The sequence below is a fragment of the Gasterosteus aculeatus genome, chromosome 18 (genome assembly GCF_964276395.1).
Source record: "Gasterosteus aculeatus chromosome 18, fGasAcu3.hap1.1, whole genome shotgun sequence".
NCBI lineage: Eukaryota > Metazoa > Chordata > Actinopteri > Perciformes > Gasterosteidae > Gasterosteus > Gasterosteus aculeatus.
The window spans coordinates 11,374,982-11,392,573 of NC_135706.1; the positions used below are offsets into that span (position 1 = coordinate 11,374,982).

The window sequence follows — 17,592 nt, forward strand, 5'->3', positions numbered from 1 at the left end:
TGCATTCCAGTGTCGAAAACATGACATACGTGCCTGAATTCCTTTTATATTCCCACCCTCGAAGGGCTAACCACCCCTGCCTAAATACGAGTTGGTTTCGCCCAGAGGGATTGTTGCAATGCCCCCTTAATGGGCCACCAGACACACAGAATGGCTCAACGGCGCTGGCACATCGCTGCGATATCTGCCACAATGTATCCGTGAGTTTCCGTCGTCGTCGTATATATTTTTCTTCAGCGAATGCAGGAGACACGCCAAATACGTCCAACCACAAAAAGTGTAACTGTCTCCCCTCATATTCCAAAAGGTTTGCCTTTTCGGTTCGGCGACGCTGTATGTTTTTTTTTTTTTAATTTTTTTTTTTTAAAGGAAGCAATTGCACCTCTGCCGCAACTCCATCTGCTTACGCAAATGACCTCAGTCACCTGTGCGCGTTGAAACTCGAATGCAACAGTAGGTTTTTTTTTTTAAGTTATCACGAATGATTTAAAAGTGGGTTAAGGGGGATTTCTCCAACGCCGACACTTGGAAGGTGCAATTACTTAACACTTGCAACATGGCTGCTGCTGCTGCCGCTGGGACGGCGGCGAGAAAAGTTTGACACTGACGCGGGAGAAGTTTTACGCGAATGCCAGTCGGTACGTGAGTCGCTGGTCCGGATATTAAAGTGCTCCGCCGGCGCGCGACTTCGGGCTCCAAACCTGCAGATAAACCGTGTGAGAGCCTCTTCCTCCTCCTCTTCCTCCTCCTCCTCCTCCTCCGTAGTCCCCTGCAGTGGAGTTTTTTTTGGAGGGGGGAAAACTGGTGTCTCCATCGTAAAAATCCGTGTTGGCGATTTTTAAATTTTTGTCGTCAGACACCGGAGGGGGGGGCTTGTGTTTCTCCAGCTGAGATGCATTTTTCCATACCGGAGACGGAGGTTCGTTCGGGAGAAAATGGATCAAGCTATGTGGTGAGCATGATCATCTCTCCGTCTGTCCGTCTGTCTGTCTGTCTGTCTGTCTGTCTGTCTGTCTGTCTGTGTGTGTGTGTGTGTGTGTGTGTGTGTGTGTGTGTGTGTGTGTGTGTGTGTGTGTGTGTGTGTGTGTGTGTGTGTGTGTGTGTGTGTGTGTGTGTGTGTGTGTTTACCCGCTTTCACTCCAGCCTGCGTTATTAAATGCTGGCTTCAGCTGCCCACAGGTCGGGCCGGTGTCCATGCACCTCGTGTTCCGGTTTAATAAATGATCTGACGGCATCACAACAGGCCGAGCTGCTGCTCGCTGCAATAATGAAAATCAACAACAGGAATCAGCTGTAGCCTCAGTCAGACTGCAGAATGTCTCCAATCGCAATTTTCAACCCAAGTATACACCCTAAGCTGGGTGCATGAACTTGTTTTAGAAATGAAACGTGGGTAAAAGTAAGTTTGACCTCCAGTGCACCCTGCATAGCTTTATTGGTGTGAGGCCACTGAAAGCATCGATAGGAAAGTCCTCGGGGTCTTTAGGCTTCTACATTTCTATCTGGCTTCGGCCTCCACGTGTAAAATGCGTATAGCATTTTGTGGATGTTTTCACATTGTTTCCTTGGTCACATACAAAGCCGGGACACATTGTGCCGCTGTGTGTAGCAGAGGCACTTCTGTTCAGTAGATGCACTGACAACGCAAAGTGACTTCTCCTTTTTTCTTGTGAGTAAATGCGTGTCTAATAGCGCATACACCAGGCTCATCCAGTCGTAGTGTTGCCAGGGAACAACAAACCACACAGCTACAAATAATCTCGGATGCTTTTATATTTTTTTATAGTTTTATTTTAAAGAGATATGTGTCTCACAGAACAATGCAGCGCTCCTGATTTTCGCCAGATGTTTTCGACTTAACATCTGCAAAATCTGACTTTCAGTGATGTCACGCTGGCCGTTCTCCGTGTCACACACCCGCCCGCGTCTTCCATCTTGACTCCATGTGGTCTGAGAAGGGGGAGAAAAAAAGAACAATGTGATGTAATTTTTCTCCCGTAGTGAACACTGTGTTACACGTGTGCAGTAATGCGCTCTGACGTATTTCCCATCCAACCACAGAAGGCAGCGCTCACTGCGGCTGGTTTCTACCTGGCGGGACACACATTTACCCCGTGCTGCAGGGGGAACTGTGACCGTCGCTGTGACCTTCCTGCGTCTGTCCGACAGGAAGGGACTTTGCATGATTATAATGCTGAGCGATGGGATGTGTACCTTTGGAACCACTAAGCCGCACAAACTGCAGAGTTTGCAAACGCCCCTTTTAGGAAAAACAAGGGCTGCATTTTTTTTGTTGTTTTGAAGTAATCTGCAGGCAGACATGCGTTTATTCTGAGTGCTCACGCTTCCTCTTGTCTGACGGACTTGTATCTTTCTCTCTGGTCCGCGCAGCGTTTTGTTAGTGGGTGTGTGTGTGTGTGTGGAAGTGAGATGAACTTTGCCGATGGTGACTCATTGACTTGAGACAAGGAACAGGTCGGGGCTAAAATCAACACGTTCATCCATCTCTGTGCTTACGGTTTTGTATTCGTCAGCAATATGTATGAACTCAAAATGGGTAATTTTTTTTTAGTCTTGTAATTGAATTCTTCTGTGCATTCAAATGTACAACATTTTATTATTATTTTTTGGCCTGCTCGGAAACGTCCGATCAAGTGCCGTTGCTTTTGATTTGCAGGGGCAATCGATCATATGTGCATCGTATGGTGTCCCGGAGACAAACCCTCTGCCCCGCCAAACAAGGAAGGGTTAATGTCCGTGTGTTGTCAAACAGAACCGAGACATTCAGCAGACTTCCGGCCTTCATTCCGGCTCCGCGCACACCTTTTGGTTAATGCGTGGGCCGTCATCCAAATTCTTTGTCCTCCTTTCACTCGCTGGTTAAATTGAATCCCAATACTTGGTGGCCTTAGCCGTGTTGGTGAATACGTGTTTCTACGTCATGTTTTTTTGAGCTATTTAAAGCAATAAAAACAAACTGACTTGTGGTAACTTGAGAGACACACTTCTGTTTTGTAAGTAAGCTGGTATTTGGGCAATCTGAAATCAGTTTTTTTTTTTTCCCAGAGTACATGGCTGAAGAATTACTTTATTAAACCCGTGGCTTTTTCGCGTTCCCAATGCTTAATGAGGCATCTGACATGAAAAATAGAATCTCTCTGAGATTGGCTCTAAACGAAGGAAAGATCACTTTGTAATGAAAAAAGAGCGCGAGGAAACCTGTGGCGATGAGATGAAAGAGATTGAGGTCTTTTGAGGGGAAATCTTTCAGCTCGCGAAAATGTTTGCGGTTGTTCTTTTAATGTCTTTCACCGCTTTAAAACCCGCCTGACTTTTCGCTCTGCATCGACACTCTGAAAGAAATCCACTTTGTATTTGAGGAACTCCGCTACAGATCCACGCAAGCTTTTCGTGACCCCCGCTTCTGTCTGCATTTGAAATGAGTCCCTTCTCTTCCCCGCAGGCCTACAACATCCACGTCAACGGCGTGCTGCACTGTCGGGTCCGCTACAGTCAACTCCTCGGCCTCCACGAGCAGGTGAGGCTTCCGCCGACCTGCGACGAACCCACGGCTGCTGGCGCACGCAGGGCGACCTGTTTGCCCGTCTTTGTTATTGCTCCCAGAGTCTGGACCGATGCATCTAAATGGGCGGCATTGTGGAAGAGCTCGGGGGGGGAGGAGGGGAAGAATGGAAGGAATGTTCTTGGCCTTTCTTTCACTTCACCTGCCTGGAAAAGCATCTGAAAAAAGAAATGTTGGAAAGTGTTTCCTTGCCTGTATTTTTGTTTTCAGTCTTTGCCTCTTTACACACACACACACACACGGCTATTTTTTTTTTACCACAATTAGCGTGTTTAGCATCCATGTGTCTTTTCTGCAGCGCTCCGCTTAACAGTCGACTTACTTGCCAAAGTGCTGTAGGTACATTTATTTTTGAGACTTGCTGGCTGACAACCTGCGTACTCTTCGTACCACAGACGTGTGCGCCGTGGCACACGTCTAACGAAACCCGCTGACAGTCCCCCCGTCTCGTGGTTTCACGCATTATTAAATGAGCAAACAAGGCGCAGACTTTGCCATTTTTGCTCCTCAAGTCCGTAGTCTTGACATTTTGCTGTTGCTCGGCAACCGCGTGCGGGATGGACCTGCTCGGATCTTTAAGAAGGATCCCCATAGGGCTCCATGTGGTGTGCTTATGACCCCGAAACACGCTTGGGATTGCAGGGCGCGCAGACAAACACACACACACACACACACACACACACACACACACACTCTCTACCCGGTTAGTGGTGAGAAATTTGTTAACGTTCATCCTTTCTCTTGTTTTCTCCTCTACAGATTTGTGACAAGGTCACAGTTCTGTAAGAGCCAGAGCTTATTTAAAACAAGCATTTTGTTAAATGCCCTCTGCCTGCCAACACCCAGTGGAGCCCCCCCCCCCCCCCCCCCCGACATGCCCTCTGTGCAGGACACAGCAGGGTTTTATAGCGAGGAAAAAGAACAGAGTTCCTTATGATGAACGTGATGTTCAACTTTTACCTGCTGCAACATGCAGGTTAAAAATAAAGCTTGTTTGATGTCATTTTCATTTATTTTTTTTTCGCGACGCCTTAGTTCAGGAATTCTAGGGTTTAATAAAAAAAAAAGGGAAGAAATGAGTCAAGAAGCTGGAAAACAAAGTAACTTGGAATGACTAGACATTCAGGGTTCCAGATGTGCGTGCGTGTGTGTGTGTGTGTGTGTGTGTCTTTGTTATGCACGGAAACTCCAGCAGCTAGTCGTTGAAACGGGGCTTAAAATAAACCTGTGATTCATCTCGAGCAGCATGAATGTACCTCAGAAATGAATCCAGGACTCTTTAATCTCAGATGCTGCTACTTTGTGCCGAAGTGAATAAGTTGAGTCACATAAACTTATGAATCCGTTTGAAATGATTTTCAGTGCTCGGACTTCAAAAAGCTTCTGCACCTTCCAGCTTCTCACAACTTGCGTTTTGTACCGACAGATAAAGAAAGAATATGGCAGCAATGTGGTGCCTGCGTTCCCTCCAAAGAAGATCTTCACTTTGACTCCTGCTGAGGTCGAACAGAGACGAGAACAGCTGGAGAAATACATGCAGGCCGGTAGGTTCTTCATGCCGGACGGACTTTTCACAGTCATTTCAAATTGCAGTGAATCTATCCCCACGGGGGGGTATTTTTTTTAAGGTTATGATAGAAAAGAGTGCTGACTTTGTTTTTGTGGTAGAGCAGTAGAGCTTTGCGGCACAAACACAATTTCCCTGAAACATTTGCTTCTACACAACGATCGCAGGAATGAGTTGGCTGCGTCTCTCCTGGGGGAGTCCAGTCATAACCGGCGTGTTCACGCCAAATAAAACCCCTAACACGTGCTCCACTGACTTCACTGCGCGGCATTCTGCTTGATGAAAAGCAGCTCGGGTTCTCACACCTGAAAGGGTCATTAAAAGTTTTTATGGGTTTGGATTTCCATGTGAGAATGGAATAATATGAAGTATAATTCAAATATTTGCAGGAGAGAAACTTGTTGCTTGCCGGTGAGGATTTCCGTGGAGTTAAAAGCTTTATTTTGCAAGTGTTCAGTGTTTCTCATCCCAATTTGGCAAGTTTTATTATTTTGCCCAAATGTTGTAAACAGGCCGAGGGTGTACTTACACACACACACACTGGCAGCAATGCAGAGGGTTTGTTTTAATCCTCTCAAGCACTGGCGGTTACAGCAGAACAAGGGAGCGTTGTTCAAGTGTGTGTGTGTGTTCGCTCGCTGCCTGGGAGCACGCAGGGTGTTCTGGGATACGAGTTTACTTGGTTACATCATGGCTTCGTGCATAGTTATGGAAAAATGGACCGCCGCAAACACAATCTGCTCTGACGCAGCTGCCTAGGAACTCTTTGACTAATTTGTAAAGGACAATCGCGTGAACGCACACCCACACGCACAAACAACACTCACTTATCAGTCATACGGGGTCATCACGCCGATCCTTGAAAGCGTTTCCCTGCAGCAGGATGCTGCCTGAAAAGAGAAAGCAAGGTATGATTATTATCAGTGGTTAGTGAAGGGGACTGCGTTAAGATACGACTGACCTTTTTTATATTAATCATTCACCCCCAACTGAACCAGTGCCAGGAAACACTTGCTTTCCATTTTCAGCCGAGTTGCCTTGATCGCATTGATGGGTCAAACCCGTTCTGCAGGAACAAAATCTGGTCCTGTGATAAGAGAAAACTTGAGAACAACAACTGGGAAGTGGCTTCCCGGGAGGTCTGTGTCTGTGTTTACGCAACATCCACATAAAGACCCTCAAGAAAGACTCTTTTTTTTCTTTTTTCTTTTTTTCAAACCTCCATTCACCGCTCCTTCTTCGGTGAGACACGACTGCAGCTTTTGCACCGGCGCTGCTAATTCCTCCCTCCCCGTGTTCTCTGTTTCCCTCGCAGTGCGTCAGGATCCGTTGCTCGGAGCCAATGAGATGTTCAACAGCTTCCTACGGAAAGCCCAGCAGGTTGGTGTGTTTGCTGGAATCTTCTGTACCCGCGTCGCTGCGCTCGCCCTGCGCTGCGTCAACGTGGTGCAACCACCAGAGCCTGACGTGGTCCTCTAGTAATCGCTCACGGCGATGTGGACGGGTGTGAACTCTTATCTGTTAATGGCGGATACAGAACGGGGAGGCGGGTGACTGACTCGTGTCGTCATCGTTCGAGCCGCGACTCGCCAGCGGGGCTGTAAATCCAACGACCTTCCCGGACGGATTCATCCGTCTGCTGCGACATCACAGCTATTCCCCGTTCCTCTGCCCCCCCCCCTCCCCCCCACACCAGAATGGTAGATGAGTTGCCACCCGCTGCTGTCAAGTCATCTGCCCCCACAGTGCCATCGATGTACTGGGAAGGCCCTCCCCCTCCCGCTGACAGAACAGGGAAGATGAGCGAGGATTGCTCAGCGGTGGTGGGGGGGCTGCCGGGGGGGATCCAGCATGAGCTTTCAGATACTCTGTTCCTCGGCTGAGAAGCGATTAGAGTCCTGACGTATTCACAGGTTTTGGCAGTGCGTTTCCCTTTTGCTCTGGTTTTTAAAGGGTTTTGTTCCCTTTTTTTCCCCGCATAAACTGCTAAATGCTGCTCCCTTCATTTCTGTGTGAGCTCATTAGTTTAATTCATTCTGCAGAAAACTGATTGATGGAGTACTTGTCTTTTTTAAAGAACTTTGGCAAAATCAACCGTTTTGTTCTACTAATGTAAGTTGAATGTCTTCTGGTTTTGGTTGGACGACGCCTCTCTGGACGCTGAGGGACTGGTGTTGACACTTTGTTTGTCTCTATGGACGTTTGGGCAGCTTGTCTGTTTTGTGTTTTTTTTTTTTTTTTTTTTTTTTTTTTTCCTAATCTCCACTGGGTATATTTGCTTTCTCTTTGACCAGCCACATTTTTGCTGGTTTGATTAAGTTGTTGACGGACGGGAAAGAAAACACACCGCTGACCCACGAAGCCGAAGGAAAGCCTGTTGTGTTCTGTGTCGTTCCCACAGGAGACGCAGCAGATTCCCACAGAAGACGTCTCCCTGGACATCTGCCTGTCCAACGGTCAGAAGGTCACCGTCAACATTCTGACTTCAGATCAGACCGAGGACGTCCTTGATGTGAGTTTGAGCGGTTAAACCTTTAATACTCCACCAAGTAAATGTGGCTTTATGAATGTATCTGATTCAGTTTGATGATGGGGGGGGGGGGGGGGGAGAAATAATCAAATAACAAAGATACTCTTAGAAAAACAACTGTTAAGCGTGCGGAGTTCCAAGCAGATCCTGGATTGAGGAACGGCCTCAACATGATGAGCAGGCGGCAGCGTTTGTGTCTGTAATGCTGGAGACGTCTGGTCTTTCTTTTTGTTCACGGCAGTAAATCTATGTGGAGAATCTCTGTTGTTTCACAGATGCCGCTGCCTGCAATGTAAATCGCAGGGAGTCCACGTAGACGGCCTTTATTCCAGGAGCCATTAACTGGACTTAGGAAGTTGCAGACACTTCGATCCAACTCATCCGAAACTAAAACGAAACAACCTTGAACCAATTGATTTCTTGTGGGTGTTTACATGTCAGATTATGATTGAGACCAAACATTAGCATTTGGCGCTTTCACAAACACTCTTGGGAAGAGAAGTTCTATCATATCAATTGTGATAATTTTTAAAACACAAATCTCCTGATTCATGGAAACTTGCATTCACAGGCTAAAGGCCTCCTTCATGTCAAAGCTCTCCCGTTGCTGTTTGACATGTGGTTTGATTTACACAGGCTGCACAAGGGGACAATAGTTATGTCCTTGTTTTTTTTCGAGATGGTGAAGTATGATAAAAAGAAAGAGCCCATTTAATACTAAGCTTCCATCTGCCTTCAGTCTGTTATGACGTCCTGCAAAATGAAAAAAGAAGCAGGAATGAATGAAATGATTGTGAAAACCACCTCCCTCATCCTTCCGCAGGCTGTTGCAACAAAGCTCGACCTTCCTGATGACCTCGTTGGTTACTTCAGTCTCTTCCTCATCCGTGAGGGGGCGGACGGGGGTTTAACGTGTAAGTCACAACAACAACAACAATGTAAAAAATCTGAAGAATTTCAGGAATTCAGCCTTCAAATATTCAGCTTACTAATGGAAGTATTCTCCATAATTCATTACTGCATTATTTATTAAAAATATCTCTGGAATGTAATTTCCAACAATACTTAAAGTACTTTTTTATGTTTTTAGTTAATTTTAATTATAGCTGTAACTGTTCTGTTGCGCTGCAGAATAACTTCCTGCGGGACCAAAGAGAACGACGTGCTAGAATGTGACTCGTCCTCAAACTTGTATTCCTCTCCAAATACTGCAATACTGAAAAAACACATTTCCTCATTTCCTCTCTCCAAGTCGCTGCTGCATCTCCGGCTCGAGTGCATCATTCATTTATTAGCTGCTCAGTGAGACGCCGGCTCTTTGTGCCCGTTCATGCAAAACCAGTTGTGCTGCGTTTCACGTAGTTCGGCTCACCGGGCCGCGTGCAGAGAGTTTTAAGGTTGAGAATGTGTTTGCTGTTGATTTAAGCGCTATAATCCTTTTGTTGGCTAGAAGCATCGCATTCACTGGCTAACCAAAGTCGTTTTTATGGACAAATAAGTGGGTTCTACCGTTCAGATGTATGAACATTTCTTGTATTTCCTCATGCATCTATACGAGGAATTGTAATGTACACTCTGCCATGGTCCTTGGCAACAAAGGCTCTCTTCTCTCATCTTCCAAAACGCTCCCCCCAAACCTCACGCCAAATCCAATATTTACAGATTCCATAGAGGACTCTGTAAATATCGCAGGCGCGATGTATATTCTCAGCACAGTTTAAAGTCTGAATCTCTGAGGGGCTTGAAAGTGAAAGGGCCGTGTGTTGAATACGACTCCGCTACCGAAATAAATCCGGCGCAGCAGGCTGCAAATCAAACACGACTGCTGGTGGGCGTATTGACATAACAGGAGAACTAGAAGAATTCAATTCCTTTCTGACGGGCAGTTTCCCAAAATCTGTGTGTAAATCAAAACATGTTGTTTAAATATACGACGTCGTGTCAAGAATATGGGGTTTGGAAAGGCGGCGCTCATCCTACCTTCATTTTAGAGTTCTTTTACATTCATCGTGTGTCTAAACGTACTGTGCAAAGCTAAAAGCACGTTCGCTCTGCACGTTTATAGAGGCCTGAAAACACGGCAGCAGCCTCGCCAAGCACCTGAGCCTCCATCGCTGTCCTTGGAACGGGTGGCTATGAAACAGCTGCCCGTTGTAAACGTACTCATTTAAATACACACACACACACACAGTTGTACCGTGCCCAGCGGGACCCGTCCAGATGGAGTTCTCCCGTCCCTCGTTGTTTTGTTGTTGCCGTCGTTATCCAAATGTCCTTGGGAGTTCGTTTTGTTTGTCGCTGCCCTCGTTCCAATCCTTACTTTTCTTTTTTTGTGTGTGTCTCCCTCCTCAGTTGTGCGAAAGCTGCAGGAGTTTGAGCTGCCTTACGTGTCCATCACCAGCTTGCGGAACTCTGAATTTCACATCCTCCTACGGAAAAGGTACAACCCCCCCCCCCCCCCCGCTTACAGGTTGTTGAACCGTATCAAGTGCAGTGATAGCTGTGATTCATTGCCCAGAGGTTGTGCGAGTGCTCCAAGTGGGTCTGATGTATTTGGTTTGGTAAACACGTGCTGCACTTGAATCAACCAATCAACCATTGGCACTTGTTTTTTGATCTGTCAGAGCAGCCTGACCACTCGCTGACCGACCGGTCATCTTAAACCTTGTACTTCAACAGGAACCAATACTGAGCAAACGGACGGATCGTTTTATCTCCAAAATAAGGTGTTCTCATCCAGCTAATAAGCTAATTATTTTCCATGGAACAGAACCGAGACGATTGGGTGGAAGCTCTGTGTTGAGTGATTATTTGGAGACCCAAATTATCGACCGCTTCATAAAGCCGAACTCCGTCTTTTTAAACCTCATTATAAAACTAACCAATAAAGCAACTAGAGCCCATGTGGTTCATTTGCCCAATATTCCCTTTGGCTCTGATTCATTTATGGGTCGTAAAAAAAACATTAAGTTATGGGTACAAGTGTCTCTAGTAAAAAGGGAAGGGGTGAGGGAAAGAAAAGCAGATCTGTGTGGGTGGCACATGTGGAACCCTGAGCCTGAAGTGACTGCTTCCCTCTAGAACACAAGCTTTTTCTACTTCCTCATGCGTGTGTTCTCCCGTCACCCCGCTGACTGAGGTACACAGGATGTTCGCTTTCTTTCCGCCTCAGGGAAAGACTTGAGTACTCGTGACCTAGTTTCACTGTGGAGTGTAGAGCGCCGATGAAAGGATGAATGTAGAACGAACGAGTGGGAGTGAAAGAAAAACAGACCCCCCCCCCCCCTCCCCACAGTGTACAGGATCAAGCAGAGGATCCAGTCTAAATGAATTGAAAAGCTCTTTTTGGCTGACGGTGACATGCTGGAAGTGGAGGGGACGCCGTGTCTGTCCAGTGAAAACGTTTAATTGACATGCTCTTAACCATTTTGTATCCATCAGCCATGAAATATAAACTCATTTGCTTTAGGACATCCGTAGCCTGAATATGTATTGAGGGAATTCAAGGACCTTCCAGGGCACTTTTACTTTGCTCCTTTAGTTTCAATTAAAAGCACTTTATTGTGTGTGTCTCTCAAGCGTCTTTCTCCCGTGTTACCTGCTTTGAGTTGCATATATATTCATTTTCTTTCCGTCCTCCAAACACCCCTTGTGGCATGCGAATGTGTTGTGTGTGTTGAGGGACATGAATGCAATAGGATTAATAACAGAGCGCACATGTGGATGAACTCCAACAATAAAGATTCTTAGATTGCACACTAATTGCACGTCGTAGCCTAAATCCTTTTTTGTAATTTGATTTTGGGGCCCATTTTAATATGCGGTTCCATTCCTGATCCCTCTCATAAACACAATTCATCTCCTCCTTTTTTTTTTTAATGTCACGCTCTACCTCTCAGGCTCCCACGCATCTCCATGCACAGGAGTACCAGCAATAGTGTCTGATGCAACACGTGCAGAATACCAGCCAGAGGAAATGCTCCTTGAGATGAATCCTCTTGCACTGCGACCTCCTTGACATCGAGTTGAGGAGTTTAGTTTTCAAGTCTCCCTCATTCCGCAGTGTTCATTTGTGTTTATTTGGTGTAACTTGTATCTTTTCAAGTCACTCAAACGAATCGATAATGTAACTCTGTTCCCGTTTTTCGGGATGTAGATTTGAGGATATTGATGAGCGGCTGCCTCTTTCTTTCTGCAGCTACTGGGACATGGCGTACGACGGTGATGTCATGGACAACAGAGTGGGCCTGAATTTGCTGTACGCCCAAGTAAGCGGTTGTTACTACGATTTGTAGGGTTCATTTTTTTTCTTAAAAAAATTAAACAAATTAGATGTGATTCACGTTGGGGAAATCTTGCATCTGCTGTGTTTTTATTGAGCTTCCCGGGTGCCGGCTCCTAATCTGATTGTGATCTTGAGTCGGCTTGTTTTGACTTTGCCACAACCTGCTCTGTGATTTCTCCCTCGTGCACTGAAGGCACCACAGGAACCTACATTGCTTTGTGCATCTGTGCAGAGAGATGAACTCCGGTTCTTGTTTTATTTTTTTATTTTTTGCTTCACCAGACGGTGTCGGACGTCGAGCGAGGCTGGATTCTCGTCAACAAAGACCAGCACAGGCAGCTCAAGTCTCTGCAGGAGAAGGGCTCCAAGAAAGAGGTAAGCGAAGGGCATTTATTCCAGAGGAGTCCAGCCGATACTCTGAAATGTCTTTAGAGCGCGGAGATTACTGCCTCTAATGCATTCTGTGACGCCATTAGCCTGTGACGCCATTAGCCCCGGACATGAATTTTTAATCGCGCAGAGAATTCAGTTATTAGATCCGGTGGTCAAGAGAATTTCCCCAAAATGTTGGTGATCTGACTTCAGTATTTCCTCTCCCGCCAGTTCATCCATCTGGGTCAGACGCTCAAATATTACGGCTACATCAAGTTCGACCCCTGCGTCACCGACTTCCCCGAGAAGGGCTGCCAAGTCATCGTCAGCGCCGGCAGCAACGAGCTCAACTTCCACGTCAAGCTGCCCAGTGAGCAGATGAAGGAGGGAAGCTTCAAGGTCACGCGCATGCGCTGCTGGCGAGTCACGTCCTGCGTAAGTAACGCGCGCGCGCGACGCACCGGGGATGAGCCACTCGTGCGTCTCCGAAGCTGTGAAAAATAATCAAATTGGAATCGCTCTCCGAATTGGAGGGGAGACGGCGAGCTGGCAGAAGAGACGCGCGGCCGCTTTTGGCAGCCGCAATTCTTCTGGAACCGACAAGGGCAACAAAGACAAAAAGAAAGCTCCTCCCACCGCTGCGCCTGTTACAAATGTCTTTTTAGAGTTGCCAAGCATCGGTTTGCTCTGTTGAAGTGCTGCCGTCCACAGCGTTCATCTTCATCCCTCCCAATCACCCAGGCGCTCAGCCCACACAAGGATGGCGCTCCATTGATGCTCACGTACGCCGCAGCATCCTTTGTTATTAGGGCTGACAATGGCGCGGTGGCTGGAAGGGAATGTGATGCATGCATCCGTTCAGTGCAGCAAACGGCACGAGAACCTTCTCATGAAGAAAAGAGCAGAGGTGCAGTTTTACTCCACGACGCTGTAACTCTGCCGTCTGGTAATCTCATTGATTGGTAAACAGGAGGCTCAGCAGATGTGGACGCCGGCCGATCGAACGGCTGCACATCTCGGGTTTGATTTGCGCTAATTATTAATCAATGCGGCGCGTTGTGCCGTCAGGGGAACGGACATTTCTGACGTTTGAGGCCGAAGGGGCGGTGAGTCAGTCGGCCGGGAGTTTAAAGTAAATTTGAAACGGATGGAAGAGCAACCGCTTGTGCAATAGCGATAACATGGATCGGTTTACTTGGTGTATGGAGCACTTGCCTCTAGTCGCAGCTGGATTCCTGCGCGAACAAGGGGTTAAGATAACACAGGCGCACCCTGTCCCGCATCAAGTGACAGGTTTGTCTGAATAACAGTGGCGTGGCCGTAGATGTGATGTGGAGGAACGAGGTCATTCATAAGTCAAGTCTCACTGAGAGAAGAAGGCTCCTCTGGATGGAGACGTCTTTGCGCTTCTCCCGACTGGCTCTGCTAAGAATGTGATGGACAGATGGTTCATCCAATCACTGCCAAGTATTTTGTTGTAGGTGCCTTTCTTTTCCGTGTAGTTTCTAATGACTGCTTGTTCCGTGTAACAAACCACCTAGCGCGTCGGTACTACCCAAGCCTGTTAGAAGTGTTTTCATGACGCCGTCTGTGGTCCTGTGGGAGGAAATAACTCGTGTCATCGGGGAATCTCCGCTTGAGTTTGAAACGCTCATTATATCTGACATGTTCAGATATAAATATGGAAGTGGGGCAGAACACTGTTCACTTGTGCGTCGCCCTTCAAAAAGGAAAACGCATCTCCGCTCGTGTGATTACGGGCTGAGCCCCCGCGCCGTCCAGGAGGCCGGTTAATTCCTGCCCTCGGGGGGGTCAAAGTCATTTTAATGAGCCCCTTCCTTTCTCAACAAAGTGCTCAAAACATCTCATTTGTTGCGGTGTATTTGCGCATACTTTCTTTGCCCCAGTGTTGATCTTTCACTCTGTGTCTTGTTACGTTTTGGCTGCCGGTCGTCGAGTGACGCTGTAGCTTAAGAATGGCAGCTTCAAAAGAAGAGACGTACCGTTGGGTAAGAAATGTGATTTAAGCTGCTTACGTGACACTTTTTTCAGTCGCGGAGCAGAACGCCGAGCTTATCCGTCCACTTAAGAACGGAAGCAGGAACGTTGGTGAGGAAATCCGTTTCAGGTCCATTCACTTTAAACACCAGAAGGCGTATTTTAAAAACCCTCATGCTCGTTGATGACCGTTGTATTTTCGTGGATCACGAGAGTGACTATACGACCCCCTTTGACCTTGCAGCAAGTCCCGACAGCCAACGGCACCACCAATCCCTGCAGCGCGTCCAAATGCGAGGTCAAACTGGAGCTGTCCTTCGAGTATCTCATGAGCAAGGACCGCCTGCAGTGGGTCACCATCACCAGTCAGCAGGTAGGAGCCGCCCCAACTACTGCACGCTTATTCAAAATGTGCAAGAAGGATGTGGAGTGAACGTTTGGCTTTTCTACGGTTTAATGTTCAAGACTGCATTGACCCCCGAGTGTTTGATTTCAGGCCATCATGATGAGCATCTGCCTTCAGTCCATGGTGGACGAATTAATGGTGAAGAAGTCAGGCGGCAGCATTAAAAAGGTTTGCGTTAAGAAAACTGGAATAGTCCTACATTTAATTTATTTTTCATTTTTATGGATCAACAAAATTCTAACATTGTATTGTTTGTTTATAATTATATTGTTTGTAATGTTTATATTTAATACATAGCTTTCCCAATTTTTGATGACGTTGTAAACGTACTATGTAGCATCTTTTAACAGTTTCAATATAACTATTTGTTTTTCACTTTGGAGATCTTTGTGTTAATGGGTAACTGGAATGCAGTGCAAGTCAAAGCATTCAGAAATGTGAAGCTTTCCTCCCAGTAACGAAACCCCCCCATACCCCCCCCCACTAGATGCTGAGGAAACGACACAACTCCATCCAGCGCTCAGACAGCCAGCAGGCTGTGAAATCTCCCCCTCTACTGGTGAGCAGCGGGATAACAGGCCCCGGCTCTTAAGGTTTGATTGGGACTTTGGTGTTGATTTTAGGACAAGTGGTCATTGGTTGTCGTTTTATCTGCAGGACTCTCCGGACCCGAACCGGGAACAAATCGTCAAACTCTCAGTGAGTACAGTTTTGACTCAAAAAACAAAATTAGAATAATCCTGCATAATGGAGGTCAGGCATTGTATTCCCAGAACTTTCAACGTCAGATGTCAAGTACACTAATTATACACGTAATTATTCCATTTAGACCAAGCTGGGCTCTGTGTCCCTCCGGGGGATCAGCGCCTCCAACTCGGCAAACGACATCAGCGGGAATGATTTCCATGGCAACTACGCTTTCGAGGGGATCGGGGACGATGACCTGTAACCCCCGATTCGCCCTCCTCCGCCCCTTCTTCATTCCACTGTCAGCGACCAGGACGACAAAGATCGAAAGACCAGCCGAGCGACATTTTTGCAACATTGTAGCTTCCTCCTGGAGAAACCGCTGCCTTAAGAGCTCTCATTTAATCCTTTCTTGATTTCTATTTGTTTCAATCATCATATTCAATGGAAAGTTTCACAGGGATTACTGATCCATAGAGGATACGTGTGAGGTTTCACAATGCTGTTCAATACGTGAAGTCAATTAATATACTAAAAACAAAAAAACAACCCCTGCTAGATCCTGGATTCCTTTTTACCAACGCGAGAGCTGAATGTTAAGTGAGACCCGGCACTAGTGATGACACAGCAGAACCGGACATGTGACCAGTTCTCGAAATGACCCCCAGAGTCTGTCGAAATGTGTTCAAATTGACCTGTAGACTATTCAGAGCAACCGCCTACTCGTACGGATGGTCGACGTTTGGCTCGGCTGTATACCAAAATGTTTTTATACTGTTGGTGATCCTCCGCGTGTCACTACTACTCGTGTGCCAAGTCCATAAATGTTTTCAGCTCCCGTTTGTCACTCATGCTGCCTTCAGAAATGGTTTGCTGCCTTAACTTTAGCTTGTCATGTAGAGAGACGTTGGGGAGAAGCTGCAGACAAACGGCGGCGGCCGGCGTTCCCTTGAATCTTGCAGAGCTCGGCAGAAGGTTGATTCGGCCGAGCCGCTTGCACTTGCTGAACCATCTTTTTTGCACAGTATTACAGGTGGAGATGAATGTTTGAGTGGAAGCTTGAACATGACTTCAAACATTGAGTGGAGATTATTTTTGTCCAATGGGTCTAAATCCATCGATGATTTTTCTCTTCATTATTTTTAAACAATTTTTTTTAAAGGTTTCTCATGAATGCCAAATTATAGTTTACTAAAGCATTTTGCACAAAATAAACATCAATTATGACAATGTCACTTTTTATATTATGTACATGCAATTAAGTATTCTGAACATTTACTAATATCTTTATCACCAATAGCTTGTTGTAATCACATAGATCAAATGTAATCTAAGCTGTATAGGACGAGTTTAAATGGACTAACGTATCTTTTTGTTTACATAATGTTTAGGGGACTTTATTAGTTTAAATGTAAAGTGTTTACAAATTGTGCATCGGATTTCCTTTTTGTCTCGTTCGCTTTGCGGCGCGCTCACTGCAATCTGAATGTGCGTTGTGCCAATCATCTCGGAGGATTTAGTTGCAACGGGTGCTTCGGCGAAGTGGGCGGATGTGATCTCAATTGCTGGAGTGAAAAAAGTTTTATTAGGAGCAGGCAACAAAAATTAACGTGTCCCTCGGTTTCATTAGACACTTTGTTTTTTCTATATATATATATTATACTTTTTATTGCCGCATCTAAATGTAAATCGATGGCCACCGATCAGCATCTTTCCCCCTCGCTGGTAGCCAGAACTGTAGAAGGAAATGTCTTCAGCCTCCAGCTGCTTTCACAGTAGATGGATGTGGACACCACGATCCATTTTTATTTCGTATTGTTCCTGTGCACGTACACAAACTGCCAGGACCTGGATTTTAATAAATGTGTAGTTGCCAAATTAAAGTGAATTCTTCATCAGCATAACTTTCCCAGAAACTGTCAAAATGTCTGATTGTATTGTGTTTTTGATTTTAGTTGAAAGGTTGGTGACGACTGAAATAAACTCAAATTTCGATGATCTGGTTTTCGGTCGTCTGTTGATGCTGCCAGTACAAGAATTAAAATCATGATGGTATTTTGTGTGTAACAATCAGCCTGAGGGAAGCAACTAAACAACCGAATGGTAAAAACAAAAGTCTGCAGGTTGCACTTCCTGTGCACGGCGTCCTTCACGCCAGTCGACC

The 17,592-nt window shown here is 46.2% G+C and overlaps 1 protein-coding gene across 2 annotated transcripts; it reads left to right on the plus strand.

The window, feature by feature from the left end:
- The first annotated feature begins 5 nt into the window (after window positions 1–5).
- Window positions 6–17,426, plus strand: snx17 (sorting nexin 17). Of its 2 annotated transcripts, none has more exons than XM_078093249.1 (15): window positions 6–200; window positions 3,464–3,538; window positions 5,010–5,127; window positions 6,466–6,530; window positions 7,552–7,662; window positions 8,504–8,594; window positions 10,033–10,120; window positions 11,879–11,948; window positions 12,248–12,340; window positions 12,569–12,772; window positions 14,580–14,708; window positions 14,832–14,909; window positions 15,229–15,300; window positions 15,399–15,440; window positions 15,571–17,426. In XM_078093249.1, exons 1-15 carry the CDS (start codon window positions 21–23, stop codon window positions 15,688–15,690), a joined length of 1,536 nt encoding a protein of 511 aa, XP_077949375.1. In that variant the 5' UTR covers window positions 6–20; the 3' UTR covers window positions 15,691–17,426. The 2 variants fall into 2 exon arrangements, with proteins under 2 accessions (XP_077949375.1, XP_040016703.1); XM_040160769.2 differs by having other exon boundaries at window positions 128–952.
- Window positions 17,427–17,592: the final 166 nt, after the last annotated feature.